Consider the following 27,771-nt stretch of genomic DNA (forward strand, 5'->3'; position numbering starts at 1 on the left):
GGTACAAATATGTAAAATTTGTGCTTTTAAAAGCTTCTGCTTTGAGTAGCCTTACATTCCATAATTGTGTCCTAGCATTGTCAAGCTCTATTGCATGCCCCATTCATGAAAATTATATTTTGTTGGGATGATGTAGCTTAAAGAATTTGGCTCTAAAAATTCCTTACCTAGAGCTTCTATTAAATTATATTAATTTAAAATATCTATGGAATGATACTTTTACAAAAATATTAAAACAAAAACAAAAACAAATTAATGAGTTGGGTTTATGAAAATGACTCTTTACAGTAAGAAAGGTTTATCACAGTTTTGGTAACTTGCATGAGTTCATATCGAAAAGAAATCTTTCACATGTTCTTAATGAATTTAAATCTGGTGTGCTCTAGGTATTTTCAGTTGTACGCTCTGAAACAGTAGACACCATACAGCTTGTGCTTTTTATCGGGGAAGCCTACAAAGCGAACGGCGGCTTCATTAGGGCTGCAGCGTTTCCTTGGTCTGGAGATCGGGTAGCGGACGCTGCCGTCCGCCAGCCAGCCAGCGTCGCAGCGGTCATATCCCAGGAGCTTCCAGGCAGCAAATATCTGGCCAACTTTGGCGATCTGAGCGCCATCCTTCAAGCAGGCCTGGACAGCCTCATCATAGGTGAGCTTGGTCGGGTGTATTAGGTAGTAAAAACGACCTAGCAGGAGAAAGAAGAGGAAAGAGTCATAAGTCGCAGAATCAGGCCAAACAGTGGCTGATTTGGGACTCTGAAAGTTAGTTGTTACGCTGTGAAAAAGATTTTAAGTTTTTCTGTAGTGAATTGACAAATATTGGGAGTAGGAAAAAAAAAAAAAAAAAAAAAAGAGCAGGCAGAGGAGGACAATCTAAACAAAAATACAGCATTATACATATTTCTACTAACATAGTATGGCACAGCATCTCCAGCCTTACTGGCATCCAGTGCTAACTGACCTGTTGTAATGCATTTTCCTCCTCTGGATGTAGAGGTATAAAAACAGGAAGAAAAAGGGTGAGGAAGAGAGATGTTGGTAGATAAGCTGGTTTTCAGCGGTGGCCTTTGTTCTGTACCTAAGGTTAAGGTGCCAGATGCATTTACCAAGAAGGTGCCAAAGATAATCCAATAAAATGCCTGAGGCAGATCTCAGGCAAAGCAGACCTCATACAGCTGCATCTTAGCAGTAGGGAAGGGAAATTAGTGAAATGTCCAAAGCAGTATAATTTTACATCATGCTCTCAACACGAGATTAAAACCCTTGCGAGTTTTCTTCTCGGCAGCATGACATAGCAAGATTTGGCCACAGCTAGCACTTGGGTGAGGATGGCTGCAGCTAACACATGCAGTTTTGCCCTCTGACAAGGCAGTGACCTTGTTTCTGGTTAAGTACAAGCACAATGTAAAGTTTTTTGTCGTTGTTGTTTTTGTTTTTGTTTTCCCCTCTAAGAAAGACAAAACATTGCACAGCTTCTCAGAAGCAGAGTCCGAAGCTCTGGCAGATCAAAACCATGTCTGCCATAAGTCTTCATTAGCAGCATCACAAACACTCACAGCAGTTCTGCAACTCTGTTTCTCTTTAGGCATCAAAGGACATATCCTTGCCTTGCGATGGCATTGAACTGATAGTGCTAGTAAGAAAAATTTGACTCTGTCTCAAGGTAATGAAAACATATGCCAGCAAGTAACCCTCAAAGAGGAAGTCCCCTGTATTAATCCAAGAGCAACAATAATACCAACATTAATTTCACTTATCAAGGCAATATAAATTCTTTGTTAGCATTTCACTCATTATACTTAGGTTTATTTATTAGATTTCAAAATAAATTCACAACATTTTCAATCTGACTGTTCTATAAAAGGGGGAATTTGGCTGAGAATCAAATCAGTTCATTCATGTGGGGCAAGTACGCTCTCAGCTTTTTAGTTATGTACGTATTCTGGCGTAATATCCATTTTCTTCCTCATAAAAAAAAAAACAAAAAACAAACAGTTAAAAACACAGGTTGGATCCTGCACAGATTACTTTCCTGGTGAAGGAAAACCAATGGGGAAGAAGAAGAGTTACATCAGCTCTAGATCCCAGCAAAAAAAAAATGCTTATTTTTTTTTTTCTTTTTTCAAGTGAAGAAATGTCAGGTCAGATGAAAATATAAAGATAATAGAATTAGCTTTGTGTGAAGGTTTGAAATTTTATACTGTGACAGGAATCATTAAAAAAAAAAAGCACTGACATTGTGGCTGTGGTGGAAAAGAACCTTCTAAACAATTTCACTGTTGTCAGAAGCAATATCTACAGTGTTTTCACAGAAAACTGTTGAGAGTAGATAATCCACACCTTTGTAAAATGCTTGGTTGACTCCAGCTCAGCAAGTTGACAGCATTTACAGGGTGTTGCTGAAGAAAAATGTTTATTAAGTGGAAACCTGTTCTTACTAGGTTATTAAGAGGTTTCCCCAAAGCAAATAGGATTTCAGACTTAAGGGAACAGGGATTTGGACTGATAGTATGTAAACTTCACCTAGCTTATTAGTTGCTCTTCAAACCATATGTCAGTGGAATGTAATTTCCTAGGGATTTGCAGTAAGGTCAGGCTTTTAACATATGACATCAATAATAAAAACTCCTATACTCTGCCCCTTCCCTAAATAGGAAAACTTTAATAGCAAGCCCCACAAGGGTGGAACATGCATCCAGAACATCTGATTAAATAAGACACAGTCAATAAACTCAGTGCAGATTTGCTGTTTTTTTTTTTTTTTTTTTTTTTTTTTTTCCTGCCAATAGGTTAGAAGGCCTCCTAAATCGCAACTGCTCAATCTTAGTTTTCATTAATTCACGTGGAAGGATGGGAGGTGAGAGGGGAGAGAGGGGCATTAACCCTCCGTCTCTCATTAATAGCTGGTAGTTAGGTCACTCCTACAGAGGATGCGTGTGCTTGGCTTGACTTCTCACTTCAAACCAAAGGGCAGGGGATTTATGCAAACCTAATCAAAATCCATTTATTACAGCCTTTTTAAGCTTTTGCATGTAATGGAACAGCTTAAAGAGGAAAACCTGAGCACTTGACCTAAATACCTACATCCTGTGACTGCAGGAGCCTGAGGGATGCACTGCCAGTGAAGATTCCTCCCAACCTCAGCTTTAAATGGGGCGTTTTGAGGTGAAGTGTTTTTTTTAATCAAAACTGGTTGTAGACAAAGTGGGACAGCACACTCAGAGGCACGGAAAGGCAGCACCACCCCACCTGCTGTATTCTGTGCCAAAGAGCTAAGACAGAGATGCCTGTGTGCTCAGGGAGGATGCCTTCATCCGCAGCTGGTCATCGAATACCTAAGGGTTGGGGCTGAGCCCTAAGGCTGATGCAGGGCATGGGATGCCCCGTGAAGTCAGCAGTCTGCACACAGGCTGAAAAGCTTATGAAGAAATGGGCTGAATTGTTTCGCTGTGCAAAGAGTAAATGCATGGTTTCAAATGGCAGCGAGGGGCATTCCCAGCAGGCAGCACAACATGTCGGCCGTATCATCTGCTCCACAGACCTTGTACAGCTCAGGACACCTCACAGCCACAGACACCGGCTGGGTTAGGCCATTGTTCTCCAAAGCTGAACATATTGAAAATAAATTCCTTCAAAAATAAGATCACAGTAAGCATGCTTAAATACAGTGATCAACTCTGGTGACTGATTTTAAACCACTGCATTAAAGAGGTGGGAACAATTTTTGAAAATCCTCTTCAAGACCTCCCCCCTGACTCCAGTGCACCCACTTTTATGAAAGGGCACATAATTTCACTTTGCGTAGTTTTGTTCCCCTTTTTGGAACAACAGCTACGTGTTCCCAGAGATCCAGTACTCCGTTTATCTGGAACAGTCCGCATGCATTATTCGGAAAAGATCTTCTTCCACTTCCTCCCCTGCAAATGGTGGTGGGTAGTTTATCACATGCATTACTGAAGTAAACAGGTGGTTCACAGCTGCATTTTCAACATGATCCCTAAAATTAATTCTTTGTATTTTTAATTTTGTTAACATAAGAGATTTTTACCCAATTTTGCTAGAGCTGATAACAAATCAATTATGCATTGCAGTTCTGTGTGCAAAGTACATAACAAAATGCACGTTAATGAGCTGAAAGTGTGACAAGCCCTAGTTTTTTTTTTTTTTTTTTTTTTTGGAAAGTGTTTAATTATAAAGGAGCTGATAGATATGTCTATATTTAGCTTGCCTAACACTTTCCAGTGTCAGAGATTCCCATGGTTTTTCTTTGAGAGACTCACTGCTCCCATTGAGAAACCATTTGAAATTAGGTAAAGAATAACCCTCAGCTATATCATTACACATTCTTTGGCCTATGCTATTTTGGGTCTGTGGGACTTGAATTCCTGCTGCAATACTTGTACAGAAAAGGACCATCTTTCCTGCACAGCCATATGGTCTTATTCTTGAGCTCTGAATAGTAAACATATAGACAGAATTATGATAATGTTACTCTTTGTATAGTTCTCTCTATATATATATCGTTACATATTCCTATAAAATGGTAAATTGCTGGTACTACAGTTTTTAAAAAGCAGATGATCCATTTTGGGGTGTTTGACTTTACCTTCACAGTCACAAAAGACAAAAAAAAAATCTGCTATGAATCACCTGAATGACACAGTTACACAGGCAGAACAAAATGCTCAAGTATTGCACTTAAATTAGTCTGAGAAAAGACACTGTAGAGGGTAATTTTCATAAAGTACTAAGATTATTTTATACTGCATTGCAGAAGAACTCTGCTGAAACAATTTTGCTGTGCAGTTAACAGGAATGAGTGCAGAATTCATTTCTAACAGCATCAAAACAAATTTTTGTCATTATTTCTTGGTGTACTCAGTTTACCACAGAGGGACTCCAGTAGATCCAGAGTGAAAACACTGAATCTGGACAGGAGCTCACTGCATTGAAGACTATATTTTCATTTTTCACCCTAATGACTGAATGTAATTTTGTCATCGTGTACCTTTCTTCTCCACGTAAAACCCAAGCCTCTACTATTTAAAATTGAGGCTTTCTTGCTTTTTTTTTTTTTCTTTTTTTTTTTTTTAATCTCCCTTGTGATCATAACATATTTTTGAGATTTCTTTCTCTAAAAAGAACCCAATGTAAACCTCACACACCCTCATTATTCACAGCAGCAGCTCATACAACTGACACTCTTTGAGATTTTTTTAATATATTTTTTTTTAAGCTAGCCTTACATGCCTGTGATCCTGGGGCCCTGGCGTTTTTCCAGCTCTCTCGCATAGAGCTGAAGGCTTCTCTGTTTCACACTGTCAGGAGACTCCAGCAGTCACTGTCACTGTTGGAAATGCATGGTGTCCTAACCACTTCTCATTTTCCTTGACTGTTCCCAAGCCGAGAGGATCAATATTGCGTGTTGCAGAAATAGCTCAGTGCCCATAGCCACTATCTTTGGCAATTGCATCCTGGTGGCAAGCAGGGTTATTGAAAGGTTTTTCCCTTTACAGTGAGAACACTAATGACGTTGTTAAGCACATATAAGTTATATGAATTTGTTAAGCACATACAAGTCATTTGAATTGCTGAGCTGCCAGTAGGAAGCTGACATTCTGGGAGGGTTGCTGGGATTATTGTGGATGTTAAGGTGTGCGTGGGACATGAACAGTGGAGAACATAGAAGGGACACAGGAGGTTTTCTGCTGGTAGCTTGAGGGACTCATATGATGCTGAGCTACAGGGAGATGGGGAAATTGGTGCTCAGCACGTTACATCATCCTGTTGCTGTGTGGCATTCTGTCTTGCAGGGCAGTTTAACCAACTCCCCAAGCATGAGATTCATTTTAATGGAACTTTGATTTTTTTGATCTCTTTGCCACCTGTTTACCTTGTCCTCACCTTATCTCATTCCGCTTCTCTCCTTCTCTATCTTGCTGTATTACTGTACAGACAATATTTGTCTATAAACATCTTTTTTTTTTTTTTTTTTTTTTCGGAAAGGATTTTTATCTTCCCATAAGAGATGCTGTTAAACTACTAGTATGGAAAAGGGTGGTTATTAGTGACCAGCGACCATAAATGTTTGCCCTGCAAGTGCTTTAAATGGTGTAGCTATCAAATTCATTTTTCCCCTAGTTCACTTTATTACTTAGTGCTATTTCATTACTACAGATTTAAATCTGCATACAATGAGCGCATACAAGATTTCACCTTGAATCAGTGGAGCCAGAAAAAATATGAGCCAGCATTTCACAGAATGATGTAGCATGATAAAAATCAGATAAACATTTGTTTCAGAGTACATCCAGTCTCATTTTTGATATTGTTGGTTTCAGGATTTGTTGCTTTGTAGTTTTTTTTTGGTTTTTTTTTTTTTTTTTCTTTTTTCTGAGAGGGTGGGACAGAACATATCTTCTAATAGCAAATCTTATGTTTATTTTTTTGTGTGCTGTAGAGCACAAATGCTTCAGTGTGAATAATCAATCTGAGCAAACACAAAAAAGGTGATGCTCCTTGCTCTGGTGGGGCTGCATGCCAAGCAGAAATTACCCATGAGCACGATGTTATAGAAGATTGGAGACTCCTTTTGCACTGCTCACTTGCAGTGCTCCTCTCATTCACAGCCACGCTTTGTAAATCCTTTTCAGGCACTAGATTAAACGATAGCAGGCTGAGATCAGCTCATTTCACACCTACAGTATGATCTACTGACAGCTGAAATCTTGCAGTCACTAAAATAAGGTTTAGAGCAAACCAAGCTCAGAGATAGAGTGAACATATTTTGGTTTTGACAGTGTACTAAGATTAGAAATCTAAATTATTGGGCACAAGAGCCAGGAATAGCTTTGCTGATAAGGAAGTATTAGTCATGTTAGAGTTGGTGTATGAGCTGGAGCTGCTTGAGACAACACCAGAGATGAAGTGGCAATCAGAACTTTGTTTTGGTGACATTTAAGTTGTAAAACATCATAGTTGATGTTTCATAATTGAATTCAGTGGGGAAGTGCAATTAAAGGAATTACTGGTTTCTTCATCACTTCAGCTGAAAGGACCTGGGCAAATAGCACTAAAAAGGTATTGAATTAACACTAATGGGGTGAAAGTGGAGATATTAGAAACAAGTGCCAGTACAACTCCAAGTTTTAAAAATGATCTGTGTGAACATGTGGCAAAGACAACATTACTCTGGGCACGTCTTAGTAAATTCAACAGCAACATTTCCCAGTGCTGACGCAAACTTTGGCCAGCCAAGTGTTATCTGCTGCCCTTTGCTGTTGTCGGCATTACTTTCTTTTCTGAAACGGCCTCTTGTGAGGTAGAAGTGAGCCCAGCTCTTACCATTGAAGTTTGAAGTGAAGCAGAACACATCATAGCGGCTCTTATCCTTGTCCCAGAAGCCGTAATTCCTGACGCCGGGCACCGTGTTCTTCCCCCCACAGGGCTCCCTGGGCTTGGTGATGGGGTACTGCACGGAGCCATCGCTGAGCCAGCCTGCGTTGCACCAGTCCAGCCCAGACCTCCAGGCCTCGTAGAGCTGATCGAAGGAGGCGATGATGGAGTCCTGGTCCAGGCAGGCTTGCTGAGCCTCGTGGAAGTTCAGGTTGTAACGACCCAGCCGCGGAGAGTAGGGGAATACAACACCTGAAATGGCAGAGAGGGGGCTAGCTGAGTATCTTCAACACCAAAAGAGCACAAGAAGGAGAAGCAGCATTTCCAGTCATCAGAAAGAGAAATAAAGGTTAACCCAATAATGTGTTTGACAGATAAGTTGCTGTTTTTCTGGGGAAAAATGCTCTGCCAGCACATCAGCTGCGTGGTCTGGAGAGGGTTTGCAGCCACCTCCTCACCTAGCTCCTCTCTGGGTAACGCAGTGGGGAGCCCCCCAGGGCTGCATGTGTGCCCCACCAGCAGCTCTGCTTTCCCTGCTCTGGTCTCACCCTCATGCATGCAAGGAGTGCTTAAAGATGAGAAGAGCTGGAAGAAATTTTGCAACTAAATGCTTCTCATCAGAAAAGTCAAGTTTATTGGCTGCAAGATCAAATTCTCTTTCAAAATATTAAAAAACAAACAAACAAACAAACAAACAAAACAGCTTAGTTCTATTTCTTCTTCTTTTTCTTTTTTTTTTTTTTTTTTTTTTCTGGGTAGGTTTTGGCGATTTTATTGCAATTACATAAAAAGAAGACGTAGCATAGAGACACACGAACTATTTCTTCTTGCATGTGAACATTAAAATAAAAAGTTCTGATTGACATAAGAGTGCTGTGCTCTTTTCCTGGACTCTTGCCAAGATTTCCTGAGAGTTCAAGACTGTTGGATTTTTGTTTTTTTGTTTTTATTCTATTTCACAATGTCCCAGGAACAGGAAGGCATTTCATGCCCAGCTTAAAAAGAACATTTCAAGGCTAGTCTGGTAGGAGATATAATATCAGGGTCCTGAGATATTAAAATAGGAAATCTACAGGGAAATAAAATCCATGAAATCGTGTGTGGTTCTGGGGAGTCCTTCCTGATACTCTTCAGCTGCTTTTTGGCATTTCCTCACCACTCAAGGAGGCAGAGCTCCTCACTGAGGGCATCAGGGAGCATGGTCCCTTCAGCAGATGACGTTTCCTCATTTAGGTGAGGAAACCATTTAGCCAAGCAGCACTCAGCGTGCAGCAATGCCAGACCTGATAAGCAGCACAGACCTGTCAGTGCCTCCATCCACCCCTGAGGAGTACCACACACCATCCTGCTGCTTATCAGTGGTGAGCAGCTGCATGCAGGCAGGACACAGAGACCTGGGGACAGAGAACATCCACGTGGAGGTGGCGGATGTAGGGACAGCTACAAAGCAGTTTCAGCAGCAACATTCAATCAAGGTTATTGAACTTATCTCATAGACTTTCCCACATGATATTTATATATGTATATCTGCATTTAAAAGTTACTTCTCAAAGTAAAAAGGATGTCTCTGAAAATGCTGAAGAACCACCTCCCCATGTGGCTCTGATAAAAGACTGTACAAAGAAGAGAGAGATGTGAAACAAAAGTTTGGATCAGACCACCCTAACTTTGGCAGGGTTTAGAAATTTAACTCAGATCTAAATTTTTTAGTTGGCTTCAGCCCAATCTTCATAATAAGCTGAAATAAAATGGCACCAGAGAAGATCCAGCTCAGAATGTTTATTCTCAAACATCCCTGCACAACGGAGTGCTGTGGGATGCAGAGGGGCTGAAGACAAGATAACACATTAGGGGATGAGCCAAAAACTTTAAACTCTGGTACAGACATCCATCTCTCTTTTTATTTTCTTCCCTCGGATGAATTCTCCCCATAACAAGTTCCTCGTCTCCAGGGCAATGTAGCATAGGATACTAGGATACTGAAATTACATTACAGCCATGCAAGACTGTCAGCATGCAATGAAGTCATTCTTCTTCTCAAGCACTCAGCCCACCTTGGTGTCTATTCCACTGGTATCTTATTGTCTCCTTTCTTTCCCTCCTCTCCCTCACTCATCTATCATCCAAACAGTGTTATTTTTGTTAAATAAAATCTTTGTTATTACTAAACCCCAGTGACTCAATACAAGAAAATAAAGCATGCAAATGTAAACTTGCCAGGGTAATAATAAACAAGATTTTGTTCTCCTCCAGCAATTAACTGGAGAGTCTGCTGACTTTCTTTCCTTTGTAAATCTTTTCTTAAGGTACTTTTCAGTTATTAGTTGTCCTGAACTATAAAGCATTAATGAATTGTAATGCTTCATGTGCTGCTAACTATAACTTCATAAACAAGAAGCTGTAGCTGTGGCATGATTTCTCAAACTTTGTTTTTCCTTCCTCCCTCCTGCCCCTTTAAAAAATAAAAATACATTAATTCTCCCTTGGTGTTAATGGATAGAAATAAAAACGACTATAGTAAAAATATAGCAAGCATCAGAGGAGTCCAAGCTTTATTGCTTTATCAGAAATCCAATACTTATTGTTTTTCCAGAACTATACTTCCCCAGACAACTGACTCCTCGTCCAGTACATATGCTTGATCTGCACTTCCACGTAAAAAGAACCCTACCAGAGGTGGATGCTAGAAACTGAACTGCTAAACTTATATACCTTCCAATTTGTTGGAAACTGTTCAAACAGATTGGGTTCCTTAAGATTTCTAATATCTGCTTTTTTGACGGTTAAATATGTTAATTTGTTACAAATGTACTTGAGCTTGACAGTTTAAGACATAATGTCTTAATAATCTAAATAGGCACAAAACTGTAATATTAGCTTTGGGCTATATTTGGGTAGACTGCATAGAAGCTGATTTTTGTTTGGGTTCATCCACAGTACAAGCCTGCAACTGATTAGCATTAATTTCACCCTGCAGATGGGGGTGGCCATTGGTGATGTTGTACAGCTCCATTGACTCGATATACATTTTGTATAGCTTTGCATTATTTTGAATTGTTGCTAATATTGTTTTATCTTCTTCATTTCCCAATGAAACTAACACTAAATTAATAGCTAGATCTTACTATTCATCTTCCTTTTGGTACAATTTAGCAGTTCTGAACTTTAGTTCATTGCACAGCGTCTTCTTTGGTCTTGGATCTTATAAACCATCAAAAGATAATCCATCCCATCTGTTCTTGAGTGGACAAAAGCTGTCTGGAGGCTCGTTTCTGTTCCCAAACTACAGACTGACTCAAAAACCCTGACTCCAACCCTGCGTTTTGCCACCAAACAGAACACCCACTTCCAAATATTAACAAATTCGGCTCAGGAAACAGAGGGAGAGGAAAACTTCCAGCCTCAAATGGCTGGAAATTAGCACTTATTGTTGGCCACATGAAAGCTCCAGATAATCTTCCACAGAGGAAGAATGGTTTTGTTCTTCCAAACACTTTACGTAACTGTAGCCTGTTATGTATGGCTCGCTCTCGGCTTGCTATGAACAACAGCTGCTGATCTCCCCATGTTTTCTGTAGGCACATCCTGCTGGCAGTCTTCACATGGTATCTGTATGCAGTCAGGCACTTCCAGCCATCTACCAGAAAATGTGTCTGTGCAGGGAGCCTCTTTAAAACCCAGAGAGCTGTGGTTCCCTCACTCAGATAGCTTGTGGGAAGACGGAGCTGAAACCCATCGCTCAACCTTGGTGATTCAGCTCCTCACCCCAAGGAAGCTGTTGAGATACTTGTGGAGCCTGAATGAGGAACATCAACTTTGAGCGTGGACTTGACCATGTGGCTCCTCTCCCAGACTTGCACTTCTCTGAAATAGGATCTACACCCACGGTGGGACAACCCCTGCTAGAGGATGAACCTGAGACACATGGATTCAGTGCAGAGCAAACCTGTCACTGAGCAGCAAGGATCTGACCCAGCTTGCTGTGGCAATGCAATCACAGTCCCCAGAACAACATTTGTAATGGAAATTAGGACTTGTTCCAAATCAGAAGGTAAGACGTGGAGGTTTAACATATCCTCCCCATACACAAGCCCATGTTTCCATAATGCCTTACATTCAGTTCAGGTGTTCAACTCTGCTACTGTGCTTCTCATTATAGTTTATGAAAGGGAAACCAGGAGAAGGGAGAGAGAGGGACAAGAGAAACTGTCCTGCAAAGCAAAGTCAAAAGTGCTTTTGTGCACAGGTGTTGACAGCTTCCTTTTCCCTGATTGAGGAAATATTTTTTTTTTCTCCATTTGTTTCAGAGGGAGAATTTATAAGAGGTCTATGAGAATCAAATGGTTGCTTAACGAAAATAAGAGGAAGATAATCAGAGAAGCAGAGCTCGTCCTGCTCACATAAGGAATAGAAAAAAGCATGACATTTGTGTGTCATTTGCAAGCTATTTCAGACTCCTATATGCAGATAATTCCTAAAACTCAATACAAATGCTTTGTAGTTGCCCAGTCACTACAGGGACATTCACAGTGCAAGGAGCTGTAATGGTTATCCAAGGCGAGATGAGGAAATAAGCCTAGAAAGCACAACTCCTGTAACAATTTATGGGTGTCTATTAAGCTTGTACCATACGCAATTAGCAGTTTTAAGAGTATTTACAGATAGAACAAAATCTCTGTTAACGCATGTGGAGAAAAAAAAAAAAAAAAAAAGTCTTTTTAAAGCCAGAGTAAAGAAATGGGCTTCCTTGAGTTCTAGCCTAAACAGAAAAGTAAGTTTTCGTGTAGCCAGTGTAAACACCTGGTACAGTAGGGTTTGCTATATGCCATACTGTAGGGTACAGTTTTACTTTGGCAGGTTCATGCACTCGAAGACAAAATTTTCCATGTTGGATTTCTAAAATTCTGTGAAAAGTGGTAAGTCTCTCACTTTCCTTCAGAATCCATCTCCACTCCTCTACCCGTTGGGTGTCTTGACTATTCAGCACAGGCTCCGTGGTGGGACACCAGCTGTGAAGAGGTAGCAGCCTCCCCATGAAACTGGGGCCACTTGAGGCAGTGTCCATCCATCCCACGGCACCCCTGCACCAAGCCATCAGCAGGGTCACTTGCTTCTGACCAATGCAGGCACACCAACTAGACTTGCCTGGCCTGGGGCAGATTATTTCCTTTTATTTTCTACAGCCTTTATCAAAATTTGAAGACTGTTGTCCTTTGCTCTCCTTAGGACTATCCTAATTCTTTTAGCATTCTCCTTTCAGGTCTTCATTTCCAGATAATTATTTGTTGCTCTATTTAGATCTTTTACTTCACTGCATCCTTGAAATGCCATTTCTCACAGAAGTGGCAGTACATGTGTGTCTGCAAAGACCTGTTGTCCTGACACAGAAGGAATTACATGGTCTGACACAATTTATTCTTGCCGAACTGTTGTCTTTTACAACAAATGTTGTTTTCTAAGCGCTTACAAATGGTGTGCCTTATATCATCAGTTTTACTGTAGACAGAACAACACATTGTTATGCAAAGAATGTTTTAAATAGCTTTTGGTGTATGAATGTAACAGCAACATGCAAAAGAAACAAAACAAATTAGGATAAATCTGATTGGAAACTAGGGCTAGATTAGAAATGATTTCTGTAATAATTTGGAAGAATTTTTTTTATATGCAACTCATGAAATTTTTTGAACTATTTTTGAGCTATAAAGTCTGTTTTGGGGGGAGATGCTGCTTTTTCCCACCCCATCTTGGGCATAAAGGCTAACATACCTCCAAGCAAGATAACAAAACCTGCTAGTTTGGGGTTTATGTGGAGCCACCCAAAGTGTTAATTTCTATCAAGAAGCACGGTCTACAGAGATTTTTAACAGCTTTATCTAGATCTGCATATTTCTGGTACTGTTGAATGTATCAAGTAATTATTTTATTGCCTGCACTGCAAGGCTACTGTGCTCAGTTATCATCTATCCCTGAAAACAGGACCTATAAAAAAAAATCCTAACAAATTAAAAACCTGCCTTGGACAGCTTAGCATTGCTCCACTTTCTCTGCCACCTGGCCCATGAATCTCAGTGCCATGAAGGAATAGTACACTCAATCTGTGCCTGAGCAATATTAGTCAGGGTGCTGCTGGAGCTTTCACCTGCCCGGAAACCAAACGACACAAACCTGGCATAGAGAGATTCACTACAGTGCCTCATGCTCATAAGAAGAAAAACAATAAAGCACTGACATAAAGAAAATTTAGTGAAGAACAGAAAAACAACAACATAAAGGAAATTTACTATAAGCTGAGAATTCATTCTTTGCTTATGACTTGGGCAACAACATCTACCTTCCATAGGAGGCCTTTTAATTTGTTCAGCTTTCAGTACTCTCAGAATATTTGAAAAAGAATACAAAGCTCACGATCCTTATTTATGCACAGGAGCATGGCATGTTCAGTTCATTGAGAAAATGGCTTTGGTGACAAGGTTAACATAAAATAAAATCCCACTCTCTTCAGTTCCTGCCACTTCTTCCATCCACTGTGCCCAGTGCAACACTCCTGCCCTTAGACCCTGCATCTAAGTCCACGAACAGGATGGTAATGATAACAAGGTTGTTTTTAAAAGTGCTTTAGGAAGGAAGGAAGGAAGGAAGGAAGGAAGGAAGGAAGGAAGGAAGGAAGGAAGGAAGGAAGGAAGGAAGGAAGGAAGGAAGGAAGGAAGGAAGGAAGGAAGGAAGGAAGGAAGGAAAAGAATGAAAGATATTATGAAAGATTTTCATAATAACAAAGAAAATATGCAAAAAAAAAGTTGTGCAAGGTATGTAACAAATATAGATGGAGTCTAATTTCAATTTATTTTTTTTCTGTTTTTGTATGTTTGTTTGTTTGTTTTTCCAAAGCTAAAAATAACCAGTTATTATGGATAGCTTATGTAACAACAATCCTAGGAGGCCTGTAAGTCTAATAAGAATAAAGTTCTACCACATTCAGAGAAGATAAAAGGTCCATTGAGGTAGAGGTCAACTATTTTCATATAGATAAATTTACATGCTTTCACCTAGCCAAATTGATGCTGTTTGTACAGCAAACTCACACTGGAGTGATCAGCTGTTTTATGCTGCTAGCGGGCATTCCTGGATATAAATGGTTTTGTCTTGCTGCCAACTAACATCCTGAGGGCCACCATCTCGGGACATAAGACTACTGATGCAGATCCTTCTTACTGTGAGATTAACCTTATTGCTTATAACAGATGAAGGATGCTAGTATGGACTAATAGATTTTCATTTTTGTCCAAGGACTAAAGTAAATTTTATCTAATAAATTTGATTTTTTTTTAACTTATTCTGGTCAGCAGTGCCCAAATGCATGAAACAGCAATAAAAGCCAACACTGCATAAACCTACAGATGAGATGAAAGAGTGCAGCGGCACACAAAGAGAGGGATACGCTCCATCCATTATGTACATCCATTATGCCCATTGTAAATATATACTTGTAAATGAAGTATACTTTAATCATTATGATTTTAGAATGGAACTTCAACACAACTTGGATTTATTTATCCTAATCATTACTAAGTTGTTCTATTCCAATCTGACACACTCACACTCTTATCTCACCTCTTGAAAGGCTAACTTTTACCATAAGGTTTCCTAAATTAGTATTTTCTGTCTGATTAGGAAATGACACTCTACAATATCAGATATGAACAACTTGACACCCATATCTGACAAAAGTCTTTAAAACAAGACATTGTTCTGTTCAGTAGCCAGACACTCATCAAAATGTGTGAACTTTCCTTAGAGCAGAGATTGGAACATACTTGGCTGAAGACAAATGACACCTCTTTGCCCTTCCTATCCAATGAATTTCCTTATTTTGGGTTTGAGGCAAGAGGAAACAGGAAGGAGTGGTGGTACTGGAGAAGATGGGCTGGAGCTGGCATACTTCAAAGGCAGATGCAGTGGGCTAGAAGATGTGTATTGGGAGGTAGAACCTAGATCTTGTATCCAATAACCTGATGCTCTATCACTAAATGAACATGGTAAAAAAGACAGAAAATCTGCTTTTTGCCATTGTGTTCAAGAGATACCATTTCTCCAGTGCTTACTGCTGAATAACTTTTTTTGTCCTCAAAAAAAGAGATGTAGTAACTCTTGGGGATGTCAGGGCTGTGATGTCTCACTCTGTTAATGTGCTTTTCAGGACCTGTGTAGTGATGGGACAAGGAGTAATGGCTTCAAACCTAAAGAGGATAGATTTAGATTAGCAATAAAGAAGAAATTCTTTGCTTTGAGGGTGGTGAGGCCCAGGCCCAGGCTGCCTAGAGAAGCTGTGGATGCCCCATCCCTGGCAGTGCCCAAGGCCAGGCTGGATGGGGCTTTGGGCAATCTGATCTAGTGGGAGGTGTCCCTGCCCATGGCAGGGGGTTGGAACTAGATGATCTTTCATGTCCCTTCCTACCCAAACCATCCTACTGTTCTACGATTCTATGTAGATATCCACCTGAGCAATCTCATACTGCTCATTAGCCCATTTGTGGATTCAGCACTTAGCTCTGGGCAGCATCAAAAACTACGTAACTGTTACTTCAAAGGTACGATGCTACGTGGCGCCAGAACAGGTACTGAATGTGTGGTACAATGAATATTTTAAAGATTTTACACTGGCTCTGACTGTATTACATTGGCAAACGATATCAATATGCCATAAAATGCTGGGAAGTCTTAGTATATGACTGGGAACAAGATGCACAGTAATTTATCTGCAAAAGCTTGAACGCTGATGGAGGTATGTACTTAGGATGTGAGGAGCCTGCCAGAAGAATGTTATTGCCTAATGCCATGAATGAAGTAAAATGCTTTTTCCTTCTACTCATTTCTGTCTTCACTCAAAACTGAGTATTAGGTAACTTAACCTGTGTACATGACCAATTTTCTTTATCTCCTAAATTTGTAAAGAATAGTGTATGTTCTTATTAAGAACCACCTATGTGGGGTGAAAAACAATCTAAAAGGAATATTGTGCTGGCATGAAAACTGTGCAGGTCCAGGGCCTTTCTGTACCCAGAAATGGAAGATATTAGCAGCCTCCAACCAGGAAAGAAAAAAACAAATGAAAAGAAGTAAGCTCAGCCCATGATACCTATTTGGTTGCAACCAACAGTGAACCAGTCTTATTGAGAAGATTGTGTAAGCAACCATCAAACCATCATAATGAGCAACAGCCTGCAGTGAAAGATTCACATACCTCACCAATTTAATAGGTCTTGCTTTGGATATTTTTTTTTTTCCTCACCCCCCCTCCCATTTTTTTTCCCCCTAACTACTACATAATGCCTGATACACACATGCTGGAAAGTATAAGGGTAATGGGGACAGGGAGACATCTTCGAGCAACTCATGGTTTATTGCTGAGAACTATACAGTGCATTGGGGAAAAAGGCCAAATGCTGATTTAGCTTCATTGAATCCCGTAAAATTTATCTGAATTTCATAAGAGTAAATGAAAGATGATTTTTTTTTTTGTCCTGTTTCAATCCATTCCACCATTTTTTCTAATGGTTTGTACTGTACTGTTTACAAGAATATTGCTGAGGGAAGTGGCTACTACAGTCTACATATAAGAGTTGTCTTAGCAGGATATATAGAGATGTATTTCATATAATTATAAAGCTGGAAAAAAGACAAAAGCATTGTCTCTGTAAAATTATTTTAAGATTTTCCCTGTTGTAAGAAGATTTTTATCTGCTTGCTAATATAAAATGTCCCGAAGTTCTGTAAAATGGCTTTTAGGGGAATACTTAATATAATTTTGCCCAAGTCAACTGCAAAAACACGTAGCAATTTCTGTAAAACTACAGGACCAAATTAAAAACATATGGAGTCCTTCATACTGTGTTTGGTCAGGGGTTGATTTTTTTTTCTCTTGGCTCCCCTTGCACTAGGTTCACTGGGAGCTGAATATGCTATGGGCTAGTATAAGTTATAAAAGTTCTAATGTTCTTCTAATTTATGATAGCTGCTAGAGGCTGTCAGGCCCAGGCCCCCAGAGCATAATGAATCCCACTTCTCAGCTTGCTGCTATCGCTGATAGCACAATACCAGCAGTATGAGGCGGAAAAGCAGGTATTCCTGAACACCACACAAATCTCAATTTAGGTATAATTCAGACATTACTTACCTTCCAAATTCAGAGCTACCACTGCCGTGTCATCCTCTAATCCTTCAATCACCTCGCACTTATATCTTCCATAATCCTCCAGCATTATATTTGTGATTATGAGGGAGGCATCATTTTCACTGCTTTCTCTCAGAAACACTCTGCCCTGGTACTTTCCGTAGCTCTTTCTGTGGTGTCCCATCGCAACAAAGACGTCCACTTCTTTGAGGTAATCTGAGGTGAGTTTGGTCCACTTGACACGGATTTTGTGGGTTCCTGAGCCAGCTATTGATGTGTGTTCGTGGTAAAATTTACATGGCAGTGTGACATTGCCACCCCGCTGCGAGAAGATTTTGGCTTGTTCTGCTACCACAAGTAGACGGGGTCCATTTTCTTCTAGGATTCAAGCAGAAAAATAGAAAGGAGAATGAGTCTGCATTCCACCTTGTGCAGAACGGACATGACCATTAGCTGTAAGTCCACAGGATCATTTCCCTGCAATCATTTTGTACCTGTACAGCAGTAAGGCATGCAGACTAGTTGTATACAATTATTTACATAGTCATACATATACAAGCTAGTAACAGGCATTGAGGTGAAATTCAATAGCAAGCTACAGCTTTACTTCCCACGCTGTGTATGTGGAGAAGTGCAATATGTGTGCACAGAGTGGCCAAAATGGTTTGCAGCACTGTCCCCTGTGTAGGCAGGGGCCATCCTACATAATCCATAGTCATAATGATAGAGGTGCAGTGATATATCAGTAGGGTTGTAGAGTTGGTGTATGAATGCTATCATCTGAAAACTGCTTGATGCAAGCACCCTGTATTTCCCTGTGGCTTGTTCCAGAGCTGTCAATCAACACTGCCCTCTTTTCGTAACTCAGTTTATATATGCGAACTGAGCTTATTCAGGCAAAGCCTCTAATGATATGGGATGCAGCAAATCATTCTCACAGAACAGGAAAAGTGTTACAGTATCAAACAGCATTGTCTATAAGGACATGAGAAGTGTCAGTGTAATTTAAAATGGCCTGTTTTCTTTGTGTATTTTATTCTAACCTTCGAGCTCCTCTGCTGACATACTTCTGCTAACGTCAGAAAGTCCAATTTATCTTCAAAACCATAAAATCCTGTCCTTTCCTGCCTTCTTTCCTGATCATCTCAAACTTTTTTCCCCCATCTTTTTTAACCGATATCCTTCAAACTTGTCACCATTTTATCTTTGATATTTTGATCTGACTTTTCACACCAACCCATTTTTAGCTGACAGGCTCCTGTCCTCCTTTACCCTTTCCCCAGATTCCCTGCTCCCTTTTCTCTGTAGTAGGTCACTACTGCTGATGCTGCTCTGTGTTTAGGATAGTCAGCTGGAGCAGCTTGCTTCCAACCTCATCTCTCTAGGGCTTCTTTGACAGGCTGTGTTGCCTTGGGAAAGCCCTGGAAAGCACAGGTTTGATGGTGGCAGCCAGCACATGTAGCCAAATGCTAGAATATTTCCTTCTTTCAGTAACTCTTGCCTCTCCTTTCATACAAAATCGATTTAGCAAAGCGCAGTGCTTCTGTAGATATTGCTGTCCTCTGTCAGTAGAGACACTGTCTGAAGCTAGCAATCACCAGCACTCAGCTTGCTGGAAAAGAATTACCAACCTCACATAACTGATTACAAAGAATCACAGAATCACAGAATCATTAAGGTTGGAAAAGCCCTCCAAGACCATCTGGTCCAACCATCCCCCTTCCACCAATGTCATCCACTAAACCATGTCCCTAAGCACCACGTCCAACCTTTCCTTGAACACCCCCAGAGACAGTGACACCGCCACCTCCCTGGGCTACCCATCGCAATGCCTGACTGCTCTTTCTGAGAAGAAAGATCTCCTAATTTCCAGCCTAACCCTCTTCTGGTGCAACTTGAGGCCATTCCCTCTAGTTCTATCACTAATTGCAAAGACAAGCCAGTCGAGCATGAACCTGCATCTGCATAAGAAAATAAGCTATCCTGAATGTGTAATCCTTTGCCAGGATATGCTGTGTCAAGAGCATCACCGCACAGGATAGCCTACCAGAGAAGGTTCCTCCAGAATGAACAAGCTCAGGTGCTGCAAGCTGGGTTAGTAAGATTGGAGACCCTCCTTGCTAGTGAAATTGCTTAAACCATCCCACCCCATGCAAGTGGTGTTCTTGTCCTTCGTGCTGGCAATAAGAGGGCAGCATCTGAGGAGAGAGGTGGCAGGGCACTATGGGAATTGCTGCCAGCCCTGCTTTCATGGGAAGAGGAGAAGGAAGAATGGGAAGACAGCCAGGATGGCTTCTCTGCTGCTTTCCCAGTTTCCATCAGAGACAAAGAAGTCCCACAGACTTCTGTCTACCTTGGGAGGAGGAATGTTGTGCTTTTGGGTGGTTACTGCCGAGAAACCTGAATCAGAGCTCAGCTATGTTGTGTCTTTTACACTGAAACAGGCAAGCTAATAAATATTAGCAGACAGGAGGGAGAGTCTGACTCAGGTTGTTAACGCTTGTTCTTTCTAACAACAGCTCGCCTGTCCCAGCGAGGGCTGGAGCCTTGCCTGGAGCACTGTCACCTCTGTCTCAGGTGCCAGCATCCCCGTGCAACCCTGTGTCCCTCCTGGCTGCCACCCACCTGCCCTGAGACCCTTTGCTCAGGGAGTGCCTGAAGCTGTGTTCCAGTAAGAGCCAGGGATGGAGGAGATGGGAGGCTGAGGAGTGAGGGGGAGGCACAGATTCTTCTCAGGCTGAAGCATCTCCTGGGCCCCAATGTGTTGTGACATGGTGACCTGATGGTGGGAGATGGGGTGAGTGCTGCACTTAAAAAGAACAATTCTTCCCCAGAACTACTTTCTTCAGAAGAACCATCAGAGAAGTCATGAGGTGAATGGCCGAACAACTGTAAACTCTGCAAACTGCAGATAACGCCTCGCTAAACTGTTGCCTCCAACAGGACAGTTTGGGCCCTGTCTGGGGATGAGACAGACCAGATGCACGGCCACACAAGAGCCTCAGACACCACTTCAAAATGCGCTAGCCTTGCTGCCCCTCAGTGGTGCCAAACCAAGGAGGCAAACACTGGAGGAGAAAGGGTATCTGCTGTAGCCTCTGTTCTGCTCTCCCTCTCCCATGTCTGACAGCTATGCCACCAGCAGTGCTCTTCCTATCGTCCTTACTCTGTATATGCCTTGCCTTGACTGCAGCAGTGCGGTTCCCAGTTCAGGGACACCAAACGGACTTGCTCTCACATTGCTACGACCCTCAGCTTGGTCTCACCAGCTGGCTTATTGTCTTTCTTGTTTGTTTGTTTGCTTGTTTGTTTGTTTTTTGTTTAGCTTAGTTTTGTTTTGTTTTCTTTTCTTTTAACTGGCTTTTGCAGTCAGGAGGATAGTCAGCTGTAGGAAGCCAGGTTTGCAAGGAACACGGTGTGGGGCAGGAAGGATGAGTCAGGCTGCAGCCCATGACAAACAACTTTATTCACTTTATACATCAAAACTGTCCAGAATTTCATGCTGACCCTGGTACAGAACTTGATTATTCCCATATTTTAATGGAATAACTTACAGAGCAGCAATGAAGGGAAAAAGTACTTTCTTTTATTTTTAGAATAAAAATAATCCTGTTGGAGTTTTTTCTTTGCCCTTAGAAGTCTTCACAGATGTGTTTTGTCAGTTAAAACATGTATTGCTTAGATGTTCCACACTGTTAGGAAAACCATTAAGTTAATAGCATTGTGCCTTGCTGGCTTAAATAAACATAGAGTTGTTTCTTGCTTTCTTTTACTAGTATCTGGGACCTCAGCATAGCTCTCATGCTAAAAAATCCTTACTCTTTCTATAGAAGTAGCATGTCTTGTTATTGTACTATGCTTATTTAAAAATTAAAAATATTTTCTGTGATAAAAATAATCCCCTATGATTATGCTTTTCCTCTGATCTCACTTATTCACACTGAATAATATATGGGAGGAAATATGTTAAAGGGGCTGTATTAACTCAAGTTTAAGTTTCTAGGAATCCTAGCATTGCAAGAAAAACAGCAGTGAAATAACAGACTTTCTCTCTTCTAAACTACTGCCATCTTATACCTTAAATATACTTTAAATGTGCATTTATTTCAGTATAGATAAAGAAATTGCATGAAGATCTGGCTGCAAGCATGTTTTCTCTCAAGTGGGACCTACCTCCTTGACTTACTTCCATAAACTTCCTGGCACTAAATCTATATTCAGCCCTATGGCTACTGCCCAAATTTGGGGTTAGTTCTGATTTTGCACTGATAGCAGGGCAAAGGAGCAGAATGTAGTCACCAAGTGGTTAGCATTAGTATCACCACCTTTCAGCCCTTGTTAGCCCCAAAAGAGGGAGCAGAGGATGAATAGAGCAGAAAACATGGCACTGTCTCAGTACCTTTTCTGATCGTAAGGAAATGTTCTTGGGTTGGGTGGTGTGGCATTAAGACTGACAAAACCAAAATATCACACAGAAACTGTGTGGAGATTCTGAATTACCTTTAAATGTTACGCATGGGAAATTACACTAATGTAGCATGGTGAAGGCAAATTAATAATTTAAATTGATGTTTAATACAAAACCTTCTGCTTCTGTACTAATTTTTTCATGACACGAGTACACTGGTACCTACAATGTACCAGTAATGTAACAGACCTAGATGTAAGGTCTAATAAGCAGACCTGAATGCCTTTAATAAAACCGAGATGCCAACAGAAGGTGAGGTTGTTCCGTGCTGACATTTCTATTACATGCTGTTTCAATATGCCACACTATGAAGAGGAAAGAAAGTTGTGTTGGTGTGAAACAAGCAGTTCAACTATAAGAGACCGCATGATGGATTTTGGGATAATCTTAATTGTCCTAAATGACAACAAAAGTATCAAGAAATTTTAAGGAAATATAATGCAATAACATGAGATTTCAGTTAGGTTTATGTTGTGTTTTTTATGTTGTTGTCATTGCTAAAGAGTTGGTACCCTCTAAGGTGTACATATTTTTTTGTGGCGGTAGGGAGGAGAGTACACATCACTTAAACATAGTTCTCTCATTTGCTTTTATCACACAAAAGCTAAAGTGCAAGGACACTTGTATGCGAACAAACTAGCAGAGAGCAAGGTGTAAAGCCTATCTTGAAAAGATGATTTGGCCAAGTAGTCTGGGATAATAGCACAGCCTGACCAAAACCATGAAATGCACTACAAGCTTCAGGAAAGAACATAAAGTCAAGGAAGAGTTAAATGCAGCTTTAGATATTTCATAAATTTTGCTCTTTGATAGTGGAATAAAACCACAAGAGAAAAGATATAAGCAAAGGAAATGGGCCAGGAGAAAGAAGCAAAACGTAAGACTGGTGGTAAAGGTAGGGGGAAAAACCATCTAGCAGATGCAAAACTGGACTGAGGTCTTGTTTCACTGTGTTAACCAAGGAAGGGAAGAGAATTGGATGGCCTATTGCCGTGAAAGACTGAAAAAACAGAAACCCATGCTGCTCATGAGAAGCAAGAAGAGAAGATTTCTGGCTGGAGAGGATCCTGAAAGACCTCCAGTCTTGGCTGATGTGTATCTGGACAACTAGTACTGACATCTTTCTGCTTGGAACGGACCAACAGAGACTACATAGATCAAGTGTACCTGCGAGGAATTTTTGAGGATATTCAGAGTGGAAAGCACTCAGCCTGGAACTTACTTTATGGATGGACATTTTCTAATTCACTGATTACTAGTCTTCCATGACTGAGACACTAATTGTTGATAAGAAAAACTCTAAGGGAAGAAACCGGGGGAAAACTTTAAGGGAAAACATGGTATCTATGCCTACTGCACTGCTAAGTCTTATAGACAACAGGAGTTTTTATACTAATGGAGGGCAGGAAAGTGGTGCAATTAGCCAGATCTTCTGGCTCCTGACACAGAATTGCTAAGGGAGCCAAAAGCATGTTGTAACAGCCGTCAGACCAGAAGATGGTATTCATCAGTGGCTCTTCAGGAATGCCAAGTAAAAGAAAGAGGTGATGAAGTGGCCGCCTGCATTAGTACACAGACCAAAAACATGTCAGGAAGGACTGTGAAAGATTTTACTGCAGCAGTGAAAAAAGTCTTCTGAGCAGGCATAGGTTCATTTTGGAGTGTGGAGTGACCACACAGCTGGAGGTGGAAGACAACAGAGAAATGACGCAAGTGCTAAACTAACATATCTTACGTTTTCAGTAAGGTTGTCTTTGATGTTCTGAAAGCAGGATATAGTTTAAAGTACACGAGTGCACTGATACAAAATAAGAATGTAAAGATGAAACCTGAGCTAAGAAAATATAGTCTGTTCAATGAAAAGCGTGGAAGAACTCACCATCTGAAGTACTGACGTTACTGCTGGCATTTGGTATGGCAAACCCGAAGGCGGAGATATCAGCTTGCTTATCACTTCAGTGCACTGTAGTGTAGCCTGTCACTGCACTACAAGAATAGTACCATATGTTTCTGCACAACAGCAACATAACATATACATATATGTAAGGAAAGTAATTTAACTGTTAACAGGCCTATTAGTCTGACTTCAACAGCAAACAGGACTTTAGGAAAATTTTTGACTAAAAATTGTTGAAGAAGAAAGAGAATTAGAGTAAATCACTAGGAACATGGATAAAATGCATCATATTCTGACCAAAGGGTGTCAGATTAATGTTATATCAATCATATAATAAAACTAAATATATAAAGCCAGGAAAATGGGATTCGTTGATTGCTTGGATTTCAGGGAAGTGATTTGGGAAATATAGGAAATTAGGGTGGAGAACACAGGTGTTTGATGGAAACTTTGCTAAATGTGTAAAAACTTCATAAAGAGGAGACTGCAGTTGCTTGGGTTAAAGCATAAATGATTGGCCTAGAAAAAAAATCCAGTCAACTTTCTCCAGAATCATTTTTAAGACTCTTTAATATTTCAATTTTATTTATTTATTTATTTTTACCTTGTAAGGTAAATAAGTAAATGGGACTATTGAATGAGTAATGTTTCACATGATGTATATAGCCGCATTGAAGGAGGAAGGATAGATATTTAGAACGTGTGAAGATAGAAAAAGGGTGGACAAAGTGACAAAATTTAATACGGACAACAAAATCTAGATTTTTGAGGCCTAATGTGAAGAATTATTGATATGAACCTTGCACTTGTTAATTGCAAGTGATAATGAGGGACAACAACTGCTAAATATTGTCTAACACAGTAGACTATCAATCTGCACTGCAGCATGGCCAGGAAGAGGGAAGATTTGACCTCAGGTCTAACAGGCAAAGCATTGTTGTCAGGAAAGTAAAAATACTGATGCTAGCCTAAGATCTTATCTGGAATGAAATCCTGACTGTGCACACTCAAGAAATTTGGATTCAAACAACAAGTGTATGGATGAACAACTAACATCAGGCAACTGGAGAACATACACTCAGGGATTAATTTGAAAAAGTTTATTCACATGGTAGCTGTGAGGAGACTTGTTGGTAAATCACTGATGTTTTAAAGCAAACATCAAAGAAGAAAGATAGTTATTTGAAGATAAGGATATTAGGAGAAGCATAAGGCTGTTCAGTGGCTGTGAGCAAGCATGTAGAATTGGAAGAATGTCTCTCATGTCAGAATAGGGTCTAAAACTGCCCTGCAGTGATAAGGCTTGAAACCCAGCTTGTTTAAAAATAAAAGTAACTTTATGGGATGTTAGATGCTGTAAAAAAATGGAATAGAACACAGTTTAGCTCATTGCCTCAGGAGATGCTTTTAGCTCTGTGTACTTGACTACAGAACATTTATCTGTACCTTTTGTCACTCCAAAACATGCAATCCAAGAGGAGTTTAGCTCTGGATCCCTTGGATTTCACCTACTCAATACTATACTTCTTAATATAATACAAAATGCCTTTTGTATGAAGCCATAACATGTGTTCCACAGACTTCCCTGATTTGCAGCTCATTTCCAGGTGTAGATCATCTTGTGTGTTTATGCAGCACTGGGCAGAGTGAAATCCCTAGCCTGTTGTGATTCCACAATGCAGAGAGGAATGAAAAAATTAATAGTAGAAATATCAAGTTCTGAACAGTTTAATTCTTTTTGATTTGTGGCCTGTGTATTTCAGAGCCCAAACCAGCTGATCAGCAAAGGTTATGGCAGAGCTTGATTTTAAGCATCATGCAGCTTTCCTTGAAGGAATGAGCTCTCAAGGTTCAGAAGAGTTGAGTTTTCATGGGTAGGGAGAATACTCTATCTTGCAACTTTTTCATCTGTGAACTATTCAGCATTTGCAAATTGCACTGTACACACCCTGAAGGACTAGTAAGAAGCAACATGTATGACTTGCAAATTAAACTAAAATAAACTTCTGACTAAGAAAGTTTAAGATACACAGAATAAGGAAAATTAGTTTTGATTTGGTTTAATTATTTCCAATAATTTCTTCTCCCAACATGGTAAGTAAATTTCAGAGATAAGAAACAGAATTATACAAGGCACACTATATATTTAGTTGACATGAGTGTCAAATTTGAAATTAACCCTGGGGAAGGAACATTTACCATCTCACAATGGTGATATTTCTTCATTTTGGTATACACATTCATTGTGTATACCTTCATGCTGTAAGCTTCTTTAGAGGAAAACCAGCTATCTGTTATTCCTTATTTGACCTTGACAGCATGAGTGCCTGTTTCAGTAGGTGAAGCATGCCTTTGACTTCTGTGACTTACCTGGAAACTTCTAAATGCTCAGGCTTTCTTAGTATCCTTCTCTAACTTGGTAAATCATATTTACATACAAATTCAAATAAAATAATTTGCCAGCTGATTAGAGAAAGGAATCAAAATTGGGGGTGGGGGTGGGAGAATTTGTGCTGTGTTTCTTAATTTTGCAAGATTAATTTTACTCATCCTCAATAAACATATAAATGAAGGCAGGAATTTACCTGTTAGTTCTGCCTATCCTTTCTGCATAAATCCTTGTTGTTTTCTTATACAGGATGACCCTCAATGACTGAAGCTGGGACTGAAAAAACAGCTGCATTGTACTGCAGACTCAAATCCTGCTACAGCTACAAGCTCTAGGATTCAAACCAAACAGGATTATGCAGAAGGGCAGTATAATACTTGGTGTGAATTAAAGGTATGAGAAAGGACACGTTTCTTTCTGGGTAAGCTACTTTTTTTTTTTTTTCCTGATGTTTAAATTGCCCAGTTATGATCTCAGATGTGCTAAGCCTTTTTAAATAATAAACAGCAGTAATTTTCTGTGATGTGAAGAATTATGTATGGCAGTCTCATAAAATGAAAAACATTCCACAATAAAGTAGTTATTTCAGCCCACTGCAGTTACTTATTACTTTAGGATGCATGCTTTTCTTCTTCATCTTAAAACAAGCTGTCCTTTACTCACTAATCTTTGCAAGGTTGTGACTAATTGCTGTTAAACAGTGCAACTTTCTTGTTATTGTGTTGTGTTTTTTTTTTTTTTTATTTATTTGATTTTTGCCTTTTTACTTTCTCTGTGAGTAATAATAATGAAACAGAACAAGAAAAGTAAAGGTTCTGGTCACAGGTTGCAGTACTTTAAAACATGCAGCAAAATAAAAACAAAAAATAAAAAAAATAAGGATCATTAAGCACGTCATTCTGTCTTCCTGAGCAATCTGAAGATACTGGTATTTTCTCATGTATTTCCTTACCTTGGATGTGAATAATTCTCTCATGCTCCAGGCTTGAGTTGTCAGGGTGAGGGTCAGCCCAGCAGACAGAAATCAGCACCAGAAAGAGGAGACTCATCATCTTTATACTCAGAAGAATCTTCTTCACTGTAAGGGCAGCACATACAAAGAGGCTTGTGAATTTTTGGAAACCTTTACAGTGTTGGACTGCACAACTTGTTACAGCAATGATCTTTTAAAGGATCTGTAACATAGTTAACCCATTCAGCTCAAAAAGAATGGGTTAGAAATTTCTTAGTCATGAAGACTGGACCTTTTTAACCACAGACTTTGATTAAATGAAACTTGCAATCCATATTTAGCTCTGCTTATGCAGAAATACAACATGAAAGAACAAAAGCACACACACGCACATGCACACACGCACACACACACACACACACAGATATCCATAAACTAAACACCTTGCAGCACCATAAGTAAGCTGTACTGGTGTTTCAAAAAATGTTCTAGTGTGCTTTTGC

General features: G+C 40.1%; 1 protein-coding gene across 1 annotated transcript; it reads right to left on the reverse strand.

Annotated features, from left to right (window-relative positions):
* Positions 1–392: 392 nt before the first annotated feature.
* Positions 393–27,368, reverse strand: HAPLN1 (hyaluronan and proteoglycan link protein 1; the record flags this gene model as incomplete). Its single annotated transcript, XM_084304858.1, has 4 exons — positions 393–682; positions 7,341–7,643; positions 17,566–17,940; positions 27,269–27,368. The coding sequence occupies 4 exons, from the start codon at positions 27,366–27,368 to the stop codon at positions 393–395; spliced, it is 1,068 nt and encodes a 355-aa protein (XP_084160984.1).
* Positions 27,369–27,771: the final 403 nt, after the last annotated feature.

This window comes from Netta rufina, assembly GCF_964035555.1.
Source record: "Netta rufina genome assembly, chromosome: Z".
Classification (NCBI taxonomy): Eukaryota; Metazoa; Chordata; class Aves; order Anseriformes; family Anatidae; genus Netta; species Netta rufina.